General features: G+C 35.4%; 2 protein-coding genes across 2 annotated transcripts; one reads left to right on the forward strand and one right to left on the reverse strand.

Annotated features, from left to right (window-relative positions):
• Positions 1–18,679: 18,679 nt before the first annotated feature.
• Positions 18,680–19,768, reverse strand: MCYG_04666 (conserved hypothetical protein; the record flags this gene model as incomplete). Its single annotated transcript, XM_002846883.1, has 5 exons — positions 18,680–18,703; positions 18,735–18,761; positions 18,931–18,949; positions 19,033–19,157; positions 19,301–19,768. 5 exons carry the CDS (start codon positions 19,766–19,768, stop codon positions 18,680–18,682), a joined length of 663 nt encoding a protein of 220 aa, XP_002846929.1.
• A 789-nt stretch (positions 19,769–20,557) lies between these two features.
• Positions 20,558–21,720, forward strand: MCYG_04667 (phosphotransferase family protein; the record flags this gene model as incomplete). Its single annotated transcript, XM_002846884.1, has 2 exons — positions 20,558–21,245; positions 21,308–21,720. The coding sequence occupies 2 exons, from the start codon at positions 20,558–20,560 to the stop codon at positions 21,718–21,720; spliced, it is 1,101 nt and encodes a 366-aa protein (XP_002846930.1).
• Positions 21,721–21,848: the final 128 nt, after the last annotated feature.

The following is a 21,848-nucleotide window of genomic DNA, read 5'->3' on the forward strand; positions in this document are numbered from 1 at the left end:
CGCGCGCTCTATAATCGACGAGGTAGTAAGGCCTATCTAGAGATACTATTACCAGACTTCCCCTTTTTACTCTCGCGTACATAACTCTTAATATAGTTATATAACCTTAACGCCTAGAGCTATAGCTCTATCCTCTATTATAAACTGGGGTCGATACCGGGTTGGGCCGGGTTTTGGCCTTTAAACTACCGACCTAATCGGGTCGGTACTAATAAATTCTTAGTATAGATCGGGCTAGGCTGGACCGCGTCGAGTCGGGTAAAAAACCCGGGTTTTTAACTTTCTATTACTAATAGTAATATCTTCCTAAATAGGAAGGCTAGATAAATAAAAATATTATTATTTAAAAGCTCTATTAATTCTCTATAAAATAAGGCTATTTATATTTTAAAATTATTAGTATTAGAGGCTCTAGCTTCATATTAAGATATAGTTTTAAAAATAGTATACTTTCTTTAAAATTTAGCTAGAGAGCTTAATTTAAATAGTATTAAACTACTAATAACCTTATTTAATAGAGAATTAATAGAGCTTTCTAAAGATTCTATTCTTATTTACTTAGCTTCCGTATTTAGAGAGTTAGAATATTTTAAGCCTCAACCCGACTCGACGGGCCGGGTTCTAAGCCTTAACCCGGCTCGCCGGGTCGGACTGGGTCTAAAAAAAGCCTAATACCGACTCGACCCGGCTGGGTCGGACTGGGCCGGTCCGGGTAAAAAACCCGGACTCGGCCCTAGTCTACTCTATTACTAACTTCCTTCCTTTTCTACTTTCTTCTTTTTCCCTATATATTTTATCTTCGAGACTTCGACTTATAGATACCCTTAATTAGTTAAATAGAACTCTCTTTAGCCGTTAATATTATAAAATATATTATTATATTAGTTTTATTAGTTATACTAGTTATATTAGTTATATTAGATATATTATTATTATTATTATTATTATTATTATTCTTCATTATACTCCTATATAGTCAAAGACTATAAGGAGTTCACTACCTAAACTAGTCTAAATTAGCTATCTATAGCTGGATTTCAATATTAGGGGCCTTGTCCTATTATCTATTATAGATAAACAATTTAAATATATTAATTAACCTCTTTTATAGAGAGTTAATAGTTATAATAGGAGAGATATTAGAGATCGGGTTTAAGTAAAATAAGAAATAAAGAGAGTAAAAGAAAGAATATTAAAATAGGAAATAAATAAAATAAAGAAAGTATATTTAGGGCTATTAGATAGCTCTATATTTCGCCTAATAACTACTTTCTAGTAGCTATTTTTATTTCTTTTAAAAAGCTTAGGAGCTATTCTTTTCCTTTAGTAGTTTAGAAGATAGACTTTAGATTCTAAGTCTAAATTTTCTTCTACTTTTTAATTCTATTTCTAGCTTCTTTATACGCCGGGCATATAAGAAGTAGATAACTAGAATTCTCTTTTTAATTTCCTAGATAGGATTAATAGGCTTGGCTATTATAGTTAGGAAGCCTTCTAAGGTAGAATCTAAAGTATCTATAGCCTAGTTTTAGTTAGTATCTAGTTGCCTATAGGCCCTTAGGCCATTAGTCTTTAGAAGCTTACTATTTAGGGGTAGTTTAAAAGTATAGATAGTCTTTTTCTAGACTTCTTTCTTTCTTTACCTCTAGGCTTTAGTTCTATTCTTCTAGAGCTAGTTCCTTAATACGTCTCTTAATATTTACTAGAGAGGTATATTTCTTAGAATCTAAGGTTCTACTAGCTCTAGCCCCTAGTTTCGTAGCAAGATCTGCCCTCTTATTTTCTAGGATATTTAGATAGGCCAGGACCCACGCTATTTTAATTTTATAACCCTTTCCCTTTAGTTCTTGGGCTATTCTCCTAATTTTCGGAATATATATTTCTCCTAGCTCTAGAGCTGATTTATAGAGCCTTTTAATAGCTGCCTAGCTATCTATAAATAGCTAGAATTCTTTATTAGAAGAGTAGATAAAGAGAGGGTCTATTCTAGATTCCTTTTATTTTATTATTTTTAGGCCTATTATAAAGGTCTATTATATAGCAAAGAGCTCTATATTAAAGACTTCTAGATTAGAGCCTAGGTTCTAGAAGTAATATTCAGATATTCTAAAGTTATAGACTCCTACTCCTAGTTTCCTATTCTCTAGTAGACTGGGGTCGGTACCGGGTCGGGCCGGGTTTTGGCCTTTAAACTACCGACCCGATCGGGTCGGTACTAATAAATTCTTAGCACGGGTCGGGCCGGGCCGGACCGCGTCGAGTCGGGCAAAAAACCCGGGTTTTTAACTTTCTATTACTAATAGTAATATCTTCCTAAATAGGAAGGCTAGGCGAATAAAAATATTATTATTTAAACGCTCTATTAATTCTCTATAAAATAAGGCTATTTACCTTTTAAAATTATTAGTATTAGAGGCTTTAGCTTCATATTAAGATATAGTTCTAAAAATAGTATACTTTCTTTAAAATTTAGCTAGAGAGCTTAATTTAAATAGTATTAAACTACTAATAACCTTATTTAATAGAGAATTAATAGAGCTTTCTAAAGATTCTATTGTTATTTACTTAGCTTCTCTATTCAGAGAGTTAGAATATTTTAAGCCTCAACCCGACTCGACGGGCCGGGTTCTAAGCCTTAACCCGGCTCGCCGGGTCGGACCGAGTCTAAAAAAAGCCTAATACCGACTCGACCCGGCCGGGTCGGACCGGGCCGGTCCGGGTAAAAAACCCGGACTCGGCCCCAGTCTACGAGGGGACTCTATAGATATTAATAGTACCGTCTAGAAGCTAGCTCGCCGTGCTAAGTAGGCGTCGCCTAAAGAGAGGGAAAAGCGTAGGTAGGGCTATAGATACCTATACTACGGAGGCGTAGACTACTTCGTCGTAGCTTACCATTATTTGCTACTACGCCCAATAATATAGATTATAGATATAACCCCGGCGGTGTTAGGACTACTACTAGATCTAGAAGAGAAGAAGGACGCTAACTACTCGAACTAAAGAAAAGACTAGCTCCTATATTAAAGCGTATATAGGAGCCCCGAGAAGATATACTATAAGAATAATAAAGGTTCTAGAAAGGAAAGATAGAAAGTCTATATATCGTTATAGATACTATAGTAAATTAAACCGCTATAGCTAGAACTATAATAGATACTAGCTATAGAGCCTATAGAGTAATAATATTAGCCTTTACTAGGAAGTAGTGTATTAAGTATATTCTAATTATACTATATATACTCTCCGGTATAAATAGACCAATAAGTAAGACGATAATAGAAGTAGAGTATATAACTCTAGATATTATAGATAACTAATAGAAGTATATATTTATATATATCCTACCGCGGGTAGTAGGGTATAATATTATATTAGAAAGAGGTTAAATAGTAGATTAGAACGCCTTATTAGAAAAATAGATAAGGATATTAGTTTTTAATCGGATAGGGGTTAGAGTAGAGGTAGGGGATATATAGAGGAAAATAGATATAAAGGAAATTTTAGCCGTAGCCTTTAGCTACTTATATAGGAGAGTAAGGAGGGAGAAGGCGCAAAAGGGAGACCTCGATAAGTAGGAGGTAGAGTACCGTCTATAAATAACGTTAGAATCTATCTAGCGAAGACCTTACTAGATAGCTCCTAGTAAGTCTATAGGACAAGGTATATAAGTACTAATAAGGCTGGTCTAGCGATATTATTACTAGACGGCTTCTAGCGAGTCTATAGGATAAGGTATATAAGTACTAATAAGACCGATCTAGCGATATTATCACTAGACGGCCCCTATTAAGCCCACTATATAGAGTACGCTATACGTATAGGTAATAATAGAGCCTATTTATAGAAGTCTTTACTAGATAGCTTCTATCGAAATATTCGTAGCGAGTATAGTAGATATCGAGAAGGCTCTAAAGGTAAAGCTATAGACGGATTCTAGAACGAAGCTACCGCCGTAGTATTATAAGTACTTAGATATATTCGACTAGAAGGTAGTAGAAACGCTATCTCTATATAGACTAGGTATCGATTACGAGATTAAGCTAGTCGAATAAAATAAACGGGGAAATAAGCTAAAGATCCTCTAGGGCCCCCTCTATAATATATCTAGAGGCGAGCTATTAGTACTTTAGAAACTGAAAACCCTTATAGAACTATTAGAGAAAGGGTTTATCCGCGTAAGTAACTTATCTGCGGCCGCCCCTATATTATTTACTAAGAAGCTAGGAGGAGGACTAAGGTTCTATATTAACTATAGGGGCCTAAATAAAATTACCCGGAAGGATAGATACCCCCTTCCTCTAATAAATAAGATACTATAGCGGATTTCGAAGGCGAAATAGTTTACTAAGCTTAATATAATTACTACCTTTTACTAGCTTTAAATAGTAGAAGGATTAGAATAGATAACGGCGTTTAGAATACAGTATAGCCTATACGAATAGCTTATAACCCTATTTAGTTTAGCTAATATACTAAGTATATTCTAACGATATATTAATTAGATACTATAGGACTTCCTAGACGAATTCGTATTAGTCTATATTAACGATATCTTAATTTTTATAGAAGGGCCCCTTAAGGAATATAGAGCGTAGATAAAGAGAGTACTCTAGAAACTAAGAGAGGTAGAATTATCTATCGATATTAATAAGAGCGAATTTAAAGTTACTTCTACTAAGTATCTTAAGTTTATTATCGATACTAAAGAAGGAATTAAGATAGACCCCGCGAAGGTTAACGCTATTCTAGACTAGTAAGTACTATAATCGATAAAAGGGGTACGAGGGTTCCTAGAGTTCGTAAACTTTTATCGGAGATTTATAAAGGACTTCTTAAGGATAGTAGCCCCCTTAATAGAACTTACTAAGAAGGATACCGAGTTTAAGTAGACGTTAGAGGCTAATACGGCCTTTAATAAACTTAAGAAGAAATTTATAGTCGAGCCTACCCTTTTATAATTTAACCCGGAATAGAAGACTATATTAGAAACTAACTCTTTCGGATATATAGTAGGAGGTACCTTAATATAGTATAATAATAAGGGCCTTCTTCGCCCCTATACCTTCTACTTAAAAAGGAACTCCCCGGTCGAGTATAACTATAAAATCTATAATAAGGAACTACTCGTAGTTATCTAGTACTTAGAAGAATAGGAAGCGAAACTCCTAGTAGTTAGCTCTTTTAGAATTCTAATAGATTATAAGAACTTAGAGTACTTTATAACGGTCTAACGGCTAATAGAGCGATAGATAAGATAGATAGAATTCCTAAGTTAGTTTAACTTTAAGATAATTTATCGGCTAAAGATCTTAAACTTAATAGTAGACGCGCTCTCGTAGAGGGAGTAGGATATACCTAAAGATATATTAGACGAATAGTTGGCCTATAGAGAGATAAAACTACTAAAGGATAAATAGATTAATATAAGTAATAGTAGTAAAAAGGATCTCTCTAGTATTAGTATTAAGCTCTCCGCGAAGCCTAAAGTATATATACTACCTATAGCGCCTAATAGTAGACTATTAAGGTACCCTAGTAATAGTATTACGCCCTTTAGAACTAGAGGCTATTATTAAACTAGCCTTAAGACCGACGAACTACGGAGTATTTAGGAGAATATACGGAGAAATAACCCCGTTATACTAGTACTAGAATAAGCAGTACGGGAGAAGAGAGCGAGATTCCCCATCTACCTTAGGGTAAAAGTATTAATAATAGAGTACTCTCTAGTACTAAACGGCGAACTACTTTAGAGAGGAAGGAAGTAGATACCCGATAGCGAACCACTACGGACAAGAATAGTATAAGATACCTACGACTCTATACTTAGTAGCTACCTAGGAAGAGAGGTTATAACCGCCCTAGTAGATAGATAATTCTACTAGCTAGGCTACGCGAGAGATATTAGATAGTTCCTATAGAACTACGCGATCTATAGAGCCTTAAACTCCTAGAAGGATCGAAGATAAGGATTACTTAAGCCCCTACCTATACCGAATAGATTATAGAGTAAACTCTCTATAGACTTTATTATTAACCTCTTAAAGAGCTAGTACTATACTACCCTATTAGTAATAACGAATAGGCTAAGTAAAGGGGTTATATTAGAACCTTGCGAGAAGATAGACGCCGATATTATCGCTAAGATCTTTATTAGGACGATATATAGACGGTATAGACTACTACGAGCTATAGTTATAGATTACGGAATATAGTTTATCGGAGCGCTTTAGACTTAAATTTATTAAGTCCTAGAGATAAGGAGGTATCTATCGACTGCGTAGTACCCGGAGATAGATAGTTCTATTAAGAGGATAAACTAGATAGTAAAGGCCTACCTATAGAAGTATATAAACTACCTATAGGACGACTAGTACGACTAGCTCCCCTTAATAGAGCTCGCGATTAATAATTAAGATACGGCGGCTACGGGCGTATCCCCTTTCTTCCTAGAGTATAGGTACTATCTAGACGTAGTAGATTTTCTAGAAGACCTAACGGTAGGAGCTTCTAACTTAAGGAGCCCTATCTAACGAGCGGACGCTATCTTATATAAGCTAAAGTCAACTAGCGAATAGATATAGGCTTTAATAGCGGCCGTCTAATAGGAGCAATAGGATTTTATAAATAGATTTAGGGACCCAGATACGTAATACGAAGTAGGGGATTATATATAGCTAGATTTGCGGAATATTAAGACAGACCGACCCTCTAAGAAGCTTAATACGAAATGCGGAAAGTTTAGAGTCTTAGAGAGGATTAGAAGGTATACTTATCGCCTAGATACTCCCGGGACGATATATAATATATTCTATATAAATCTACTCCGTTCTATAACTTTAGACCTACTACCTTCGTAGCGAGTATAGACCTAGTAACTACCTAGGATAGTTAGCGAGGACGGGGAGCCCGAAGAATTCGAGGTCGACTAGATAGTAAAGGAACGGACTAGAAAGGGATAATAGTAGCTACTAGTAAAGTAGACGGGCTAGGATAAGCTAACCTAGGAACTAGCCTCGGCGCTATAGGAGACCGCCGCCCTCGACGCTTTCGAAGCGAGAACTAGAAGGGGGACGTAATATAAGGGGTTAGACCCCTATTCTCTTCTCGAGTTACCGTGCGCTCTATAATCAACGAGGCAGCAAGGCCTATCTAGAGATACTATTACTAGACTCCCCCTTTTTACTCTCGCGTACGTGACCCTTAATACGGTTATATAACCTCAACGCCTAAAGCTATAGCTCTATCCCCTATTACCGACTTCCTTCCTTTTCCCCTTTCTTCTTCTTCCCCATGTATTTTGTCTTCGACTTACGGATACCCTTAGTTAGTTGAATAGAACTCTCTTCGGCCATTAACAAGTATATACCCCTTTAAAGTAGTCGATATACCGGTAGTAGGAGAAAAAAGAGGCTATACCCGAGGAGTTAGAGGCGTAGATATTATAGGGTTCGGCTATTATACGGCTATAAAACTAGATTAAGATTCTATTAATATATAATTAGTAGTAGAATCTAACTTATTAGGGGTTAACTCGGCCCTATATAAAATAAATATCTCTCTTAGAGAGAGAAATAAGAGCTATACTCTAAGAAGAATAGTAAAAATAGTAGAAGTTAGAATAAGAGGCTTAAATTACTTCGTACGGAGTACTAGGGGCCTAACTAGGGACTAAACTAGCCTCCTAGAGGTTCTACTAGGTAATAGTAGTATTATAACGTACGAGAGCCCTATAGAATAGTTAGTATCTATATTCTAAGATATCCTAAGGTACCCCTTAAACTTATATATTTCTCTTATACAGGAGAGAGGGAGAGAGAGGGGGAGGGAGGGGGAGAGAGGAGGAAGAGAGGAGGAAGAGATAGAGCTAGTAGATAAGCTAGCGGACGGAGAGGTAGGAGAGTAAAATAGTAGTAAGATAGATTAGGTCGAGATTTATTCTATATCTAAGTTAGCTATATCTATAGTAGCGTATAATAAGGAGGGAAAGAGATATAAGGAATAAAGAGGAAGTAAGCTTACTTTAATAGCTAGCTTTCTTAAATCTAAATATATAGCCTATATAGGCAGGGGGTGAAAATAGTTAGCTTAGAATTACTTCTTCTCCTCCTTCTCCTCCTCCTCCTTATATAGGGTAGATAGAATAGGGGATATATTACTTACTAAGTAGGCAGGTAGTAAAATATAATAATCTCGTACGAGGAGAGAAAGAGAAAGAGAAAGAGAAAGAGAGAGAGAGAGAGAAGAAGAAGATAATAAAAGGTAGTAGGCCTTATATCTACGTGCGTACTAGACTTAGTATACTAAGTAAAATTTACTATATTATATTTTAATTAACTATAATAACTATCTAATTTATCGTACGATAAGAGAAGGAAGGGAGATAAAGATAGTAGTGCTATATTACTCTCCCCCGATACTAGATATCGTATAGAGAGAGTAAATAAGAAGAAGATATAGAGAAGATATAGGGAAGAAATAAAGGATAGAAGAGGGTAGAAGAAGGTAGGAGAGGGTATAGAGAGGAGTAGAAGAGGATATAGAGGGGGGTAGAAGAGGGAGAGGAAGAGATAGAAATAGGGTAGAAAGAGAGATCGTACGAAGAGAAGGGGTATTAAATTAAGGTTAATTTATTTTTAATAGATTATATAGTCTATTTAGAGTAAGCCTCTGTCTCTTCCGTATTTACTTAACCTTATTAATAGTAGTAGTAAAAGTAATACTACCCTTCTATCTTCGTACAATCTTATCTAGGACTACCTTACGACGGCTAAATATTATCTACTCTTTAGGTAAATACCGGCGCTATACTATCCTAAGTCTCTCTTCTAAATCTTATATAGTAGACCTACTATCTAGTCTAATAGTCTACTCCCGCTATAAATTAGGCATAGTTTTAATCGTACAGGAGAGAGCATATATAGAGGGGAGGCCAAATTTAATATTAATAGCTAGTTATCTCTATAGAGTATCGTACGGGAGGGTAGATAGTACTATAACTACCGGAATAGACTAGGGGGAATAGGATAAGGGAGAGACCTTCTCTACCTCCTTCTCTACCTCCTTCTATCTCTTTTCCTCCCTCCTTACTACCCTAATTATTTTATTTCTAGGGGTTGACTCGTACGACAAAGGAGGTTATCCTATTTAGTAGACCTATAAGATTAGTATTAATCCTCTAAAGATAATTTAAGGCCTATATCTCGAATATTTAGATTAACTAAAAGAGGGAGTACTCTATTATCTAGAGGTAGCTAGTAATAGCTAGTATCGTACGGCGGATCTAGAGTTCCTCTAGTTCCTTAGTATTAGTAAGGGACTCCTATATAAGATAGAAGAACTAGATATAGTTCTACCGTATAAAGAGAGGAGTATTCTAGATTAGATAGAAGGGGAACTCCTACTTAAAGATAATAGAGTCCTATAGAAGGATCGTACGTAGCTGTTACGGACCACCTACGGCACAACTCAGGCAACCACATTCATTGGACCAATATAGAGCAGATAGGAAACTTAGGATAGGCAGATCACGTAATTATACGGAATCTAAGTTACTAAGACGCTAGGGAATCTAACGATAGATTCGAGGTTTGAATCTAATAATAGATTTAAAAGTTAAATCTAATAATAGACTTAAGGTTTAAGACTAATAATAGATTTACGAGGAAATAAATAATATAGATTTAGGTTAATATATATATAAAAATACTTATTTCCTACCTTAATTAAGAGTTCTTTTAATATTTACGATTAAAGTTAATTTTATAGTAAATTATAGCTTTATAGTACTAATTAATATAAGTATACTTCCTTTATCTATTTAATATCCTTTAATAAGCCTTATACCTAATTAACTAGAATACTACTTTAATTATAATAAGGAACTTATACCTACGGGAGTAAGCTAGACTTAGAGCTATTACTTTAAAGTCGAATACTAGAGTATCTCTATTTAGATATATCTCTAATAATACTTCGACTTAACTATCTATAAAGAGCCTTTAAATAATTCTTACCTAAGCGTACTTCTAGTTATATAGGCTAAAGAACCTCCTTTATAGTATTAATTACCTTATATCTACGATTATAGGAACCGAATATTAATTCTAACTTATTATTTACTCGCTAGAAGTTAAATATAAATTAACTTATAAACCTAATAAATAGGAGAAAGTTTAGGTATATATTCTATACCCTAATAAATAAGCTAACTTATAGAAAAAATACTTAAAGAAAACTATAGTATCTAATATTAAATCGACAACTTTAGAACTAATAGTTAGTCTATAGGAAGTTATCTAATAGATAAATCTATATATATAATAACTTAAGATAATATTAACTACCTAAGGACGCGGGTTAGTAGGAGAACTTAAGGTTAATAAACTAATATTATTTAAAGGAGAATAAGAGAAGTTATAGACGTTCCTAGTATAGATAGACCTCTACTTTATAGTAAATATAATAAGAATTGCGAACGAAACTAATAAAGTACTTACTACCTTAATATTTCTAGAAGGAATAGTAATAGACTAGTTTAAACCTAATCTATAAGTATAGTTTAATAAACTATAGGATAAAATCGACGATAAGGTTATTAATATCCTTAAGTATTATAAAACCTTTATTAATAAACTTAAACTTACCTTTAGTAATATCGATAAGAAAGGAAATATAATATAGAAGATCTATTGTTAACGGCCGAAGAGAGTCCTATTTAACTAAGGGTATCCGTAAGTCGAAGACAAAACATATAGAGAAGAAGAAGAAAGGGGAAAAGGAAGGAAGTTAATAATAGAGGATAAAGCTATAGCTTTAGGCGTTAAGGTTATATAACTATATTAAGGGTTACGTACGCGAGAGTAAAAAGGGGGAGTCTAGTAATAGTATCTCTAGATAGGCCTTACTACCTCGTCGATTATAGAGCGCGTAGTAACCTAAGAAGAAAATAGGGGTCTAACCCCTTATATTATACCCCCTTTCTAGTTCTTACTTCGAAAGTATTAAGGGCGGCGGTCTTCTATAGCGCTAAGGCTAGTTCCTAGATTAGCTTATTCTAGCCCGTCTACTTTACTAGTAGCTATCGTTATCCCTTTCTAGTCCGTTCCTTTACTATCTAGTCGACCTCGAAGTCTTCGGGCTCCCCGTCCTTACTAACTATCTTAGGTAGTTACTAGGCCTATACTCGCTACGAAAGTAGTAGGTCTAAGGCTATAGAATAGAGTAGATTTATATAGAATATATTATATATCGTCCCGAGGGTATCTAGGCGATAAGTATAGCTTCTAATCCTCTTTAAGACTCTAAACTTTCTATATTTCGTATTAAGCTTCTTAGAGGGTTGGTCTATTTTAATATTCTATAAATCTAGCTATATATAATCCTCTACTTCGTACTACGTATCTAAGTCCCTAAATCTATTTATAAAATCCTATTACTTCTATTAGGCGGCTACTATTAAAGCCTATATCTATTCGCTAGTTAACTTTAGCTTATATAAGATAGCGTCCGCTTATTAGATAGAGCTTCTTAAGTTAGAAGCTTCTGCTATTAGGTCTTCTAGAAAATCTACTACGTCTAGATAGTATCTATACTTTAGAAAGAAGGGGGATACGCCCGTAGCCGCTATATCTTAGTTATTAATTATGAGCTCTATTAAGGGGAGCTAGTTATACTAGTTATCCTATAAGTAGTTTATATACTTCTATAGGTAGGCCTCTACTATCTAGTTTATCCTCTTAGTAGAACTATCTATCTCTGGGTACTACGTAGTCGATAGACGCCTTCTTATCTCTAGGACTTAATAAATTTAAGTCTAAAGTACTCCGGTAAACTATATTCTATAATCTATAACTATAGTCTATAGTAGTCTATACTACCTATATATTATCCTAATAAAGATCTTAGCGATAGTATTAGTATCTATCTTCTCGTAAGGTTCTAGTATAACCCCTTTACTTAGCTTATCTATTATTACTAATAGAGTAGTATAGCGCTAGCTCTTTAGGAGATTAGTAATAAAGTCTATAGAGAGTTTACTCTATAATCTATTCGGTATAGGTAGAGGCTTAAATAATTTTTATCTTTAATCCTTCTAGGAGTTTAAGGCTCTATAGGTCGCGTAGTTCTATAGGAACTATCTAATATCTCTCGTATAGCCTAGCTAGTAGAATTATCTACCTACTAGGGCGGTTATAACCTCTCTTCCTAGGTAGCTACTAAGTATAGAGTTGTAGATATCTTATATTATTCTTATCCGTAGTAGTTCGCTATTAGATATCTACCTCCTCCCTCTCTAGAGTAGTTCGCTATTTAGTATTAGAGAGTACTCCATTATCGATACCTTTACCCTAAGGTAGATAGAGAACCTCGCTCTCTTCTCTCGTACTACTTATTCTAATACTAGTATAATAGAGTTATTTCTCTATATGTTCTTCTAAATACTCCGTAGTTTATTAATCTTAAGACTAATCTAGTAATAGCCTCTAGTTCTAGAGGGTATAATACTATTACTAGGGTACCTTAATAGTCTACTATTAGGCGCTATAGGTAGTATATATACTTTAGGCTTCGCGGAGAGCTTAATACTAATACTAGAAAGGTTCTCTTTACTACTATTACTTATATCGATCTATTTATTCTTTAGTAGTTTTACCTCTCTATAGGCTAACTATTTATCTAATATATCTTTAAATATATTCTACTCCCTCTATAAGAGCGCGTCTACTATCGAGTTTAGGATCTCTAGCTAATAGATTATCTTAAAGTTAAACTAGCTTAGGAATTCTACCTATTTTATTTATTACTCTATTAGCCGTCGGACTATTATAAAGTACTCTAAGTTCTTATAGTCTATTAGAATTCTAAAAGAGCTAACTACTAGGAGTTCCGCTTTCTATTCTTTTAAGTACTAGATAACTACGAGTAGTTCCTTATTATAGATCTTATAGTTATACTTAGTCGGGGAGTTCCTTTTTAAGTAGAAGGCGTAGGGGCGAAGAAGGCCCTTATTATTATACTATATTAAGGTACCTCCTACTATATATTCGGAAGAGTTAGTTTCTAATATAGTCTTCTATTCTAGGTTAAATTATAAAAGGGTAGACTCGGCTATAAATTTCTTTTTAAGTTTATTAAAGGCTATATTAGCCTCTAATATCTACTTAAACTTAGTATCCTTCTTAGTAAGTTCTATTAAGGAGGCTATTATTCTTAAGAAGTTCTTTATAAATCTCTAATAAAAGTTTATAAACCCTAGAAACCTTTATACCCCTTTTACTAATTATAGTACTTACTAGTTTAAAATAGTATTAACCTTCGCGGGGTCTATTTTAATTCCTTCTTTAGTATTAATAATAAACTCGAGATACTTAATAGAAATAACTTCGAATTCACTCTTATTAATATTAATAGATAGTTCTACCTCTCTTAATTTCTAAAATATTCTCTTTACCTACGCTCTATATTCCTTAAGGGGCCCTTCTATAAAAATTAAGATATTATTAATATAGGCTAATATAAATTTATCTAGGAAGTCCTATAGTACTTAGTTAATATATTATTAGAATATACTTAGTATATTAGCTAGACTAAATAGAGTTATAAGCTATTTATATAGACTATATTATATTCTAAATACTATTATCTATTCTAATCCTTCTACTATTCGAAGCTAATAAAAGATAGTAATTATATTAAGCTTAGTAAACTATTTTACCTTCGAAATCCGCTATAGTATCTTATTTATTAGAGGAAGGGGGTATCTATCCTTCTAGGTAATCTTATTTAGGCCTCTATAGTTAACGTAGAACCTTAGTCCTCCTCCTAGCTTCTTAGTAAATAGTATAGGGGCGGCCGTAGGTAAGTTACTTATATGGATAAACCCTTTCTCTAGTAGTTCTATAAGAGTTTTCTAAAGTACTAATAGCTCGCCTCTAGATATATTATAGAGGGGGCTCTAGAGGATCTTTAGCTTATTTCCCTATTTATTCTATTCGACTAGCTCGATCTCGTAATCGATATTTAATCTATATAGAGATAGTATTTCTACTATCTTCTAGTTAAATATATCTAGATACTTATAATACTATAGTAGTAGCTTCGTTCTAGAATCCGTCCGTAGCTTTACCTTTAGAGCCTTCTTAATATCCGCTATACTCGCTACGAATATTTTAATAGGAGCTATCTAGTAAAAACTTCTATAGATAGACTCTATTATCACCTATATATATAGTATACTCTATATAGTAGACTCGATAGGGGCCGTCTAGTAATAGTATCGTTAGATCGACCTTATTAGTACTTATATATCTTATCCTATAGACTCGCTAGGAGCCGTCTAGTAATAGTATTACTAGATCGGCCTTATTAGTACTTATATACCTTATCCTATAGACTCGCTAGGAGCCGTCTAGTAAGGTCTTTACTAGATAGATTCTAATATTATTCGTAGACGATACTCTACCTCCTACTTATCGAGGTCTCCCTTTTATACCTTCTCCCTCCTTACTCTCCTATATAAGTAGCTAAAGGCTACGGCTAAAATTTCCTTTATATCTATTTTCCTCTATATATCCCCTACCTCTACTCTAACCCCTATCTAATTAAAAACTAATATCCTCGTCTATTTTTCTAATAAGGCGTTCTAATCTACTATCTAACCCCTTTCTAATATAATATCGTACCCTACTACTTATAGTAGAATATATATAAATATATACTTCTATTAATTACCTATAATATCTAGAGTTATATACTCTACTTCTATTATTATCTCGCCCGTCGGTCTATTTATACTAAAGAGTATACGTAGTATAATTAGAATATACTTAATATACTACTTTCTAGTAAAGGCTAATATTATTACTCTATAGGCTCTATAGCTAGTATCTATTATAGTTCTAGCTATAGCGGTTTAATTTACTATAATATCTATAACGATATATAGACTTTCTATCTTTCCTTTCTAGAATCTTTATTATTCTTATAATATATCTTCTCGGGGCTCCTATATACGCTTTAATATAGGAGCTAGTCTTTTCCCTAGTTTAAATAGTTAGCGTCCTCCTTCTCTTTTAGATCTAGTAGTAGTCCCGACGCCGCCGGGGTTATATCTATAACCTATATTATTAGGCGTAGCGGTAGATAAGGGTAAGCTATAACGAAGTAGTCTATACCTCTATAGTATAGGTATCTATAGCTCTATCTATACTTTTCCCTCTCTTTAGGCGACGCCTACTTAGTACGGCGAGCTAGCTTCTAAGTAGTACTATTAATATCTATAGAGTCCCCTTAAGGGACCGCTAGAGCAAGAGCGCGGAGCTACTAGTTCTAAAAGCTCTATACTCTATAACTTTAGAGCCTAATATATTAGGCCTAGACTACTTGCTATATCTCTCTAGACCTATTATCCGTTTACCTAAGAAGGGAATAGTAGTCCTCGTAGGACTTAGGGGTATCTACTTTAATTATATACTCTAGGAGCTTAGGGTCTAGGGCTATCTATAGTACTTCTATCTTTACTATATTGTTCTAAGTATAGCCTCCTACTTCTATAATAACTTAATTAAATTCTATAAGAAACTTAGCTAGTACTCGCTTCTCTTAGTATATAGTATATACCCGCCGTCTAGCCTTCTTCTATTAAGTTAGGTTAATAAAAAGGTAGTCTAGGTAAATATAGAAATATACTAGTATAAACTAGCTTAGATTATACTAGTTACGCTCTATCTAGGGAAGGACTCTTCTTACTACTATTTCTTCTAGTTAAGAGAAAATATACTATACTTACTAGCTAGAGCCCCTAATTAACTCCCTATCTACTATAAATTTAGCGTTAACTTCTATTCTCTATAATAGATAGTCTAATAGTCTTTCTCTACTAAACTTTTCTATATTTAATAAGGCGGGTTTTAGCCGATTAGAGTATAGTAGTATCTATATTAAGGGGGCTAATAAGGCTTAGGGGGTGAGATATACTACTAGAGATATCCCCTACTTCTATATCCTCTCTCTTAGTATAGCTAGCTATACTATTAAGGTTCTAATCTACTCCGTCTACCTCTCTATAAGGGTACTCTACTACTCTAGAAAAGCTCCTAACTAACTCGGTAGCTAGTTACTATTCTACTATCTATTTCTATTATTCTTCTAGCTCTAACGTTAGCCTTCCGCTATATCTATTACGTTCTAATCTTCTATTCTAATATTCCTATACTAATATTTCTAATATCTTCTATATACTCGATATACCTAATATGTCTAATATAACTAATATATCTAATATAACCAATATATTTAATATAACTAATATATCTAATATAACTAATATATCTAATATAACTAATATAACTAATATAATAATATATTTTATAATATTAACGGCCGAAGAGAGTTCTATTTAATTAACTAAGGGTATCTGTAAGTTAAAGATAAAATATATAGGGAAGAAGAAGAAAGGGGAAAAGGAAGGAAGTTAGTAATAGGGGATAGAGCTATAGCTTTAGACGTTAAGGTTATATAACTATATTAAGGGTTATATACGTGAGAGTAAAAAGGGGGAGTCTAGTAATAGTATCTCTAGATAGGCCTTACTACCTTATCGATTACAAAGCGCGCGATGATCCGAGAAGGGAATAGGGGTCCAACCCTTTATATCTATTAACTTTAATAAATCGGAAGTATAGTATAATATATATCGGACTTTTAGTAGATTATATTATACCTCGAATAGGACGAAGAGGTACTAGCCGACTAATTTTATTAAGGACTTAAGGATAGAGTTAAGGACAAGATAGTATAACTTAAGGAGAGACTAATATAGATATATTAAATAATTAAACGAGCTATTAGAATCGATATACGACTATATAAAAGAGATATAGAATAAAAAGGATATAACTAGAAATTTAAATAAGGACGCTCTATAAGGTAAATCGATAAAAGGTATACTACGCCTATAGAACTAGATATAACTAAATAATAAAGATAAAATAATAATAAAAAGAAACGATACTAGAAATAGAAGCTATATTTTTATTATAAAAAACTAGGATATTATACTAGGGATTATAGAAAGAAATAATAAATCGGAAACTAACTTAATACTACTAAGACGCTATTAGCTAGTAAGTAAGAGGGTAATTAAGGAAAGAGGAAACTATAAGGGTACTTTAGAGTAACTATTAGGATACTAATACTAGAACGATAAAATATAGTATTAGGATAAGAAAATAAAGAGTTACGATAAATTAAGGAGTAAGAAAAATACTTAAAGAACGACTTTTATAAAGAATAGAATAACTAGAACTTATTAAAAGGAAGACGAGTATAGATTAAAGAAATTCTAAGAGAGTATAGAGAGTACTATCTAATAGTTATCAAATAAGGAAAATATACTTACGGATTTAAATACTTAGCTAGAATTTAGAGGAAATACTATACTTAAAGATACTCTAGATAATAGATTTAGGATAAAAAACTCGAATAGGAGAACGTACGCGAAGAAAGAATTATACTCTAAGAGGAAGACTTTAATAAAGTCTTTAATAAAAACAACTATCTAATATAGCTAGTATAGGGAGAATATAAATACGAACTAATATATAAATTAGAGATATAGAAAGCTTTATATATAGAAATATACTAGAAAATTAAGGAAAACTACTAGAAACTATAAGTAACGATAAAACTATTAAACACCTATAAATATATTATACTACTAGAATTATAATAGAAAGAGGAGGACGAATATATAAACCACTTTACCGAGTTTCATTAATTAGTATATGAATAACGAGGAATATATCTACTACACCTTAGGCAATTAGACTGGGGTCGGTACCGGGTCGGGCCGGGTTTTGGCCTTTAAACTACCGACCCGATCGGGTCGGTACTAATAAATTCTTAGCACGGGTCGGGCCGGGCCGGACCGCGTCGAGTCGGGTAAAAAACCCGGGTTTTTAACTTTCTATTACTAATAGTAATATCTTCCTAAATAGGAAGGCTAGGCGAATAGAAATATTATTATTTAAAAGCTCTATTAATTCTCTATAAAATAAGGCTATTTACGTTTTCAAATTATTAGTATTAGAGGCTCTAGCTTTATATTAAGATATAGTTCTAAAAATAGTATACTTTCTTTAAAATTTAGCTAGAGAGCTTAATTTAAATAGTATTAAACTACTAATAACCTTATTTAATAGAGAATTAATAGAGCTTTCTAAAGATTCCATTCTTATTTGCTTAGCTTCCCTATTTAGAGAGTTAGAATATTTTAAGCCTCAACCCGACTCGATGGGCCGGGTTCTAAGCCTTAACCCGGCTCGCCGGGTCGGACCGAGTCTAAAAAAAGCCTAATACCGACTCGACCCGGCCGGGTCGGACCGGGCCGGTCCGGGTAAAAAACCCGGACTCGGCCCCAGTCTAAGAAGATTCGGAATAATAGAGGTATAACCCTACTCCCGTACGAGGAGATAAGGAGATATCTATAGAAAAAAGGAGAAAACTAGGAACCGGCCTAGTATCTCTAAGAAAATAAAAAAAAAAAAGGGGGTATATTAGGGGGGAATAACCGGGGTTATAGCCCGGAATCTCTAGCCTATACGAGTTCTTACTATATTCTTATTTTCTCTAAAAGTTTCTACTACGTTCTTATTTTACCTAAGTATAGCCTATACCTCTACGTAGTACTTAGGATTAGTAGCTATATATATATAATATATTTTATATCGTACGGTGAAGCTAAGTAGGCCCCTTATCCTCTATTATTTATAAGTATATTTAATTAGTAGATATAGAATAACCTAGAGTATAACCTATTATTAAGGATATATTAGAATAAAATAGATATTTAGGGGGGTTCGTACGTTATCCCCCCTAAATAACTCGAGTTATTTGGGGGTGGCGGGTTATAACCGGGCTAACCCATACCTTTGATAATTGACAATATCTTAATAATTTATATATTAAAATACTATACCTCTATAAATAAGTTGTGACACACCAAGCTGGATGTTCTATAGAAACAATTACTGCTTGATTGTGTGGAGGTAAATAGCAACGTCCCGGCTGAAAATATAGTCCTTCACGAGTTGATCGGCGGACTCAACGATCCAAGTCTGGCAGTTCCTTTGAATGATCTTCTTACCAGAAGCAGCCTAGTGCGCTAGTTAGCTAACGTCTTCCGCTAGAGGTTGTGTAATAAATATATGGGTGTTTGCTAGGAAAATCCTCAAGGTATCTGCCCCTAAGGCGGGCACTGAGAAATGGGTGAAGGGACGAAACTAAGTTGAAAGCTTACCATGTCATTGGCCGCATTCAAAGTCTTTCCAGGGGCTTTCACTTTGTATGCGCTAGCCTCAAACCCACAAACAGGTCCGTTGTCGATTTTGACTTTTCCATTGTTGAACATGGCCTTCTCATCAAAGTACTGTGCATCGACCCACTGTAGCGCGATTCTCTTCATAGGAATGTTACCGGTGACGCGGAAGTCATGGCCACGCTTGACCTCGAACTTGAAGCCATTCTTCACATCGCCGGTTGCGTGAATTAGAACACCGAGGTCGGGATGGGTGTGGGCGCACACCCAGAAAGCCCAATGATCCTTGAAAGGCGAACCATTGTAAACCAGTAACTGGACCAAAAAAGCACCAGCAGGGCCCTTTGAGGCTACAACTGGTGGTTTAGGGGCTGGTGGAAGAGTAGGAGCCTTTTTGCTAGCCGGCGGGGGTGGAGGAGGAGGAGGAGCGGGGGCCTTTTTGGAAAACATGATGGGAGTGTCCGTTTATAGAAGTTGGAGAATTATTTCTAATGAAAGGCTATGTGTAGGGCTCGGAATCGTCTCGTAAACAGATAAATATAGATAGTGTTTGGGAATGTTCAAGTTGAAATGGATGAGCTATTGAACGAGACTCAACTTGAGGGAAGGAAGAGGTTTATATAGCTAAACCACGCCCGATTCGAGTTTCTCGGACCGTTTGCTAAGAATAGCATCCCGCCAGGTTTTCCTAACCTGTTGCTGAAAGAAAGCAAGAGACTCCATTCTTTTCTCCATCCAGGCGGCTAAAGAAATGCGTACCTGGATGGACGCCCTATTATTGGATGAAGAGGCCATGGGTCCCTTATGCCAGCAGTTACGATGTTGTAACTGCTACGCCTTCGCGCCGCATCGCCCGTTCGCCTCATCCTCGCCGTTACGCTGGGGCTAGGGCGTAGCGGTTATGAGTGTACTCCATAGTGTATGGTCTTGGAACACGATTCGACGGAATGTCCGCCAATGGATTTATATAGTTCCCAAGGCGCAGCAGACCATAGCGCTTACATAACATAACTAGCTGCCTCACCTGGTCTCGGAGGCTGAAGGGGGAACACGTGACCGCAGCCTCTGCAAGACACAACGGAGCAGCAAAACAATGCCTCAGCAACCAAATGAGCACGGAAAAGGTGATAAATAGGCGTAGAATTGGATGATGACGATGGACAGAAGGTCCAGAGGCTATACTACGGCTATTTATCTATAGAGGACAAAGGGCCGTCGGCCGACTGGTGCCTAAGCGAGATGAGGCAGGAGGTGGCGGCAGCGGCGTATCGCTTATTCCGATACGCTGGCCAAACACCGGTTCCAACACCTGGTCTTGTTAGCTGCAAACCTCGAAATGGTGAACGAACGAAGCCTGTGCCTACACCCTCTCCCCAAGCACATTCCCAGATGCAGCCCGATAGCTTACTGCCTCTATTGCTTCCTCATCCAAAGTCAACCACGGATACATCGAAACCAGATACCGGCTCCGATCACTTCTATTCTTCTAGCCAGATGAAGACCTTTCCCAACTCCAGCTTCTTCAAGGAGAAACGGGCGCCTACACTTCCAACGCCAGCCGATATTAGGGCTATCAACCAGAAGTCGGACAACGTCCTCGCCACAAACTTCAATCGCCCACAACCTCTTAGGATCCCGTCACTAGGACTGTTTGTCAAGTATGGAGCTGATGTTACTATTGTCGAAGCTCAGACTCAGATAATGGTACGCGAGAAATTGCAAGGCCGAGTACCTGTCCCCGAAGTCTTTGGTTGGGCGGAGGATGGGGGTCAACGGTTTATCTACATGTCCTTGATTGAGGGCGAGACTCTGCAGGAGAGATGGAGAGATATGAACGACCATGAGAGATGGACGATCTGCAAGGAACTTAGGTATATAGTGGAGGCATGGAGGTCTTTGAAGCAAGATACACATGATTACTATATTGGTAAGTAAATTTTTCTAGATATAATATTTAAACACATCTAATATAAAATACCTATATTATAGGTAGCCAGGGCAAGCAACCGCTTAATGACATATTCCTTGCACATCGTCCAGAACTTACTGGGCCATTTCAAGGTGTTAAAGCGGTTAAACAGTTTCAAGATGCTTGTGGTATTGAAATTAGTACTGATGTGCCAATTATATTCACACATTCTGACCTTGTTGCACCTAATATCCTCCTATCCCTAGGACCAAATCTAAAAGTGGCAGCAATTATTGACTGGGGCCAGGCTGGGTGGTATCCTGCGTACTGGGAGTATTGCAAGGCCAGACGGGTGAGACTGAACCCAGAACACTTCAGTGATGCTCTCCAAGAAGAATGGAGGACAAAATATCTACCACTTATTATGGATCCCGTTCACGATGAGACATACTACCACCCCTGGCTTTATTTTGTTTTGTCTAAGGGCATCTGATAATATCTCTTCTGCAGCAATAGAGTATAAAGACAGTCTAGATCTGCCTAGCTTGCACGCCCCTTGTAGTTAACAGCATCTAAAGAGAAACCAACCTATAACAATGCCTGTCTTGCCAATTATTGACG

Source organism: Microsporum canis, genomic scaffold (assembly GCF_000151145.1).
Source record: "Microsporum canis CBS 113480 supercont1.4 genomic scaffold, whole genome shotgun sequence".
NCBI lineage: Eukaryota > Fungi > Ascomycota > Eurotiomycetes > Onygenales > Arthrodermataceae > Microsporum > Microsporum canis.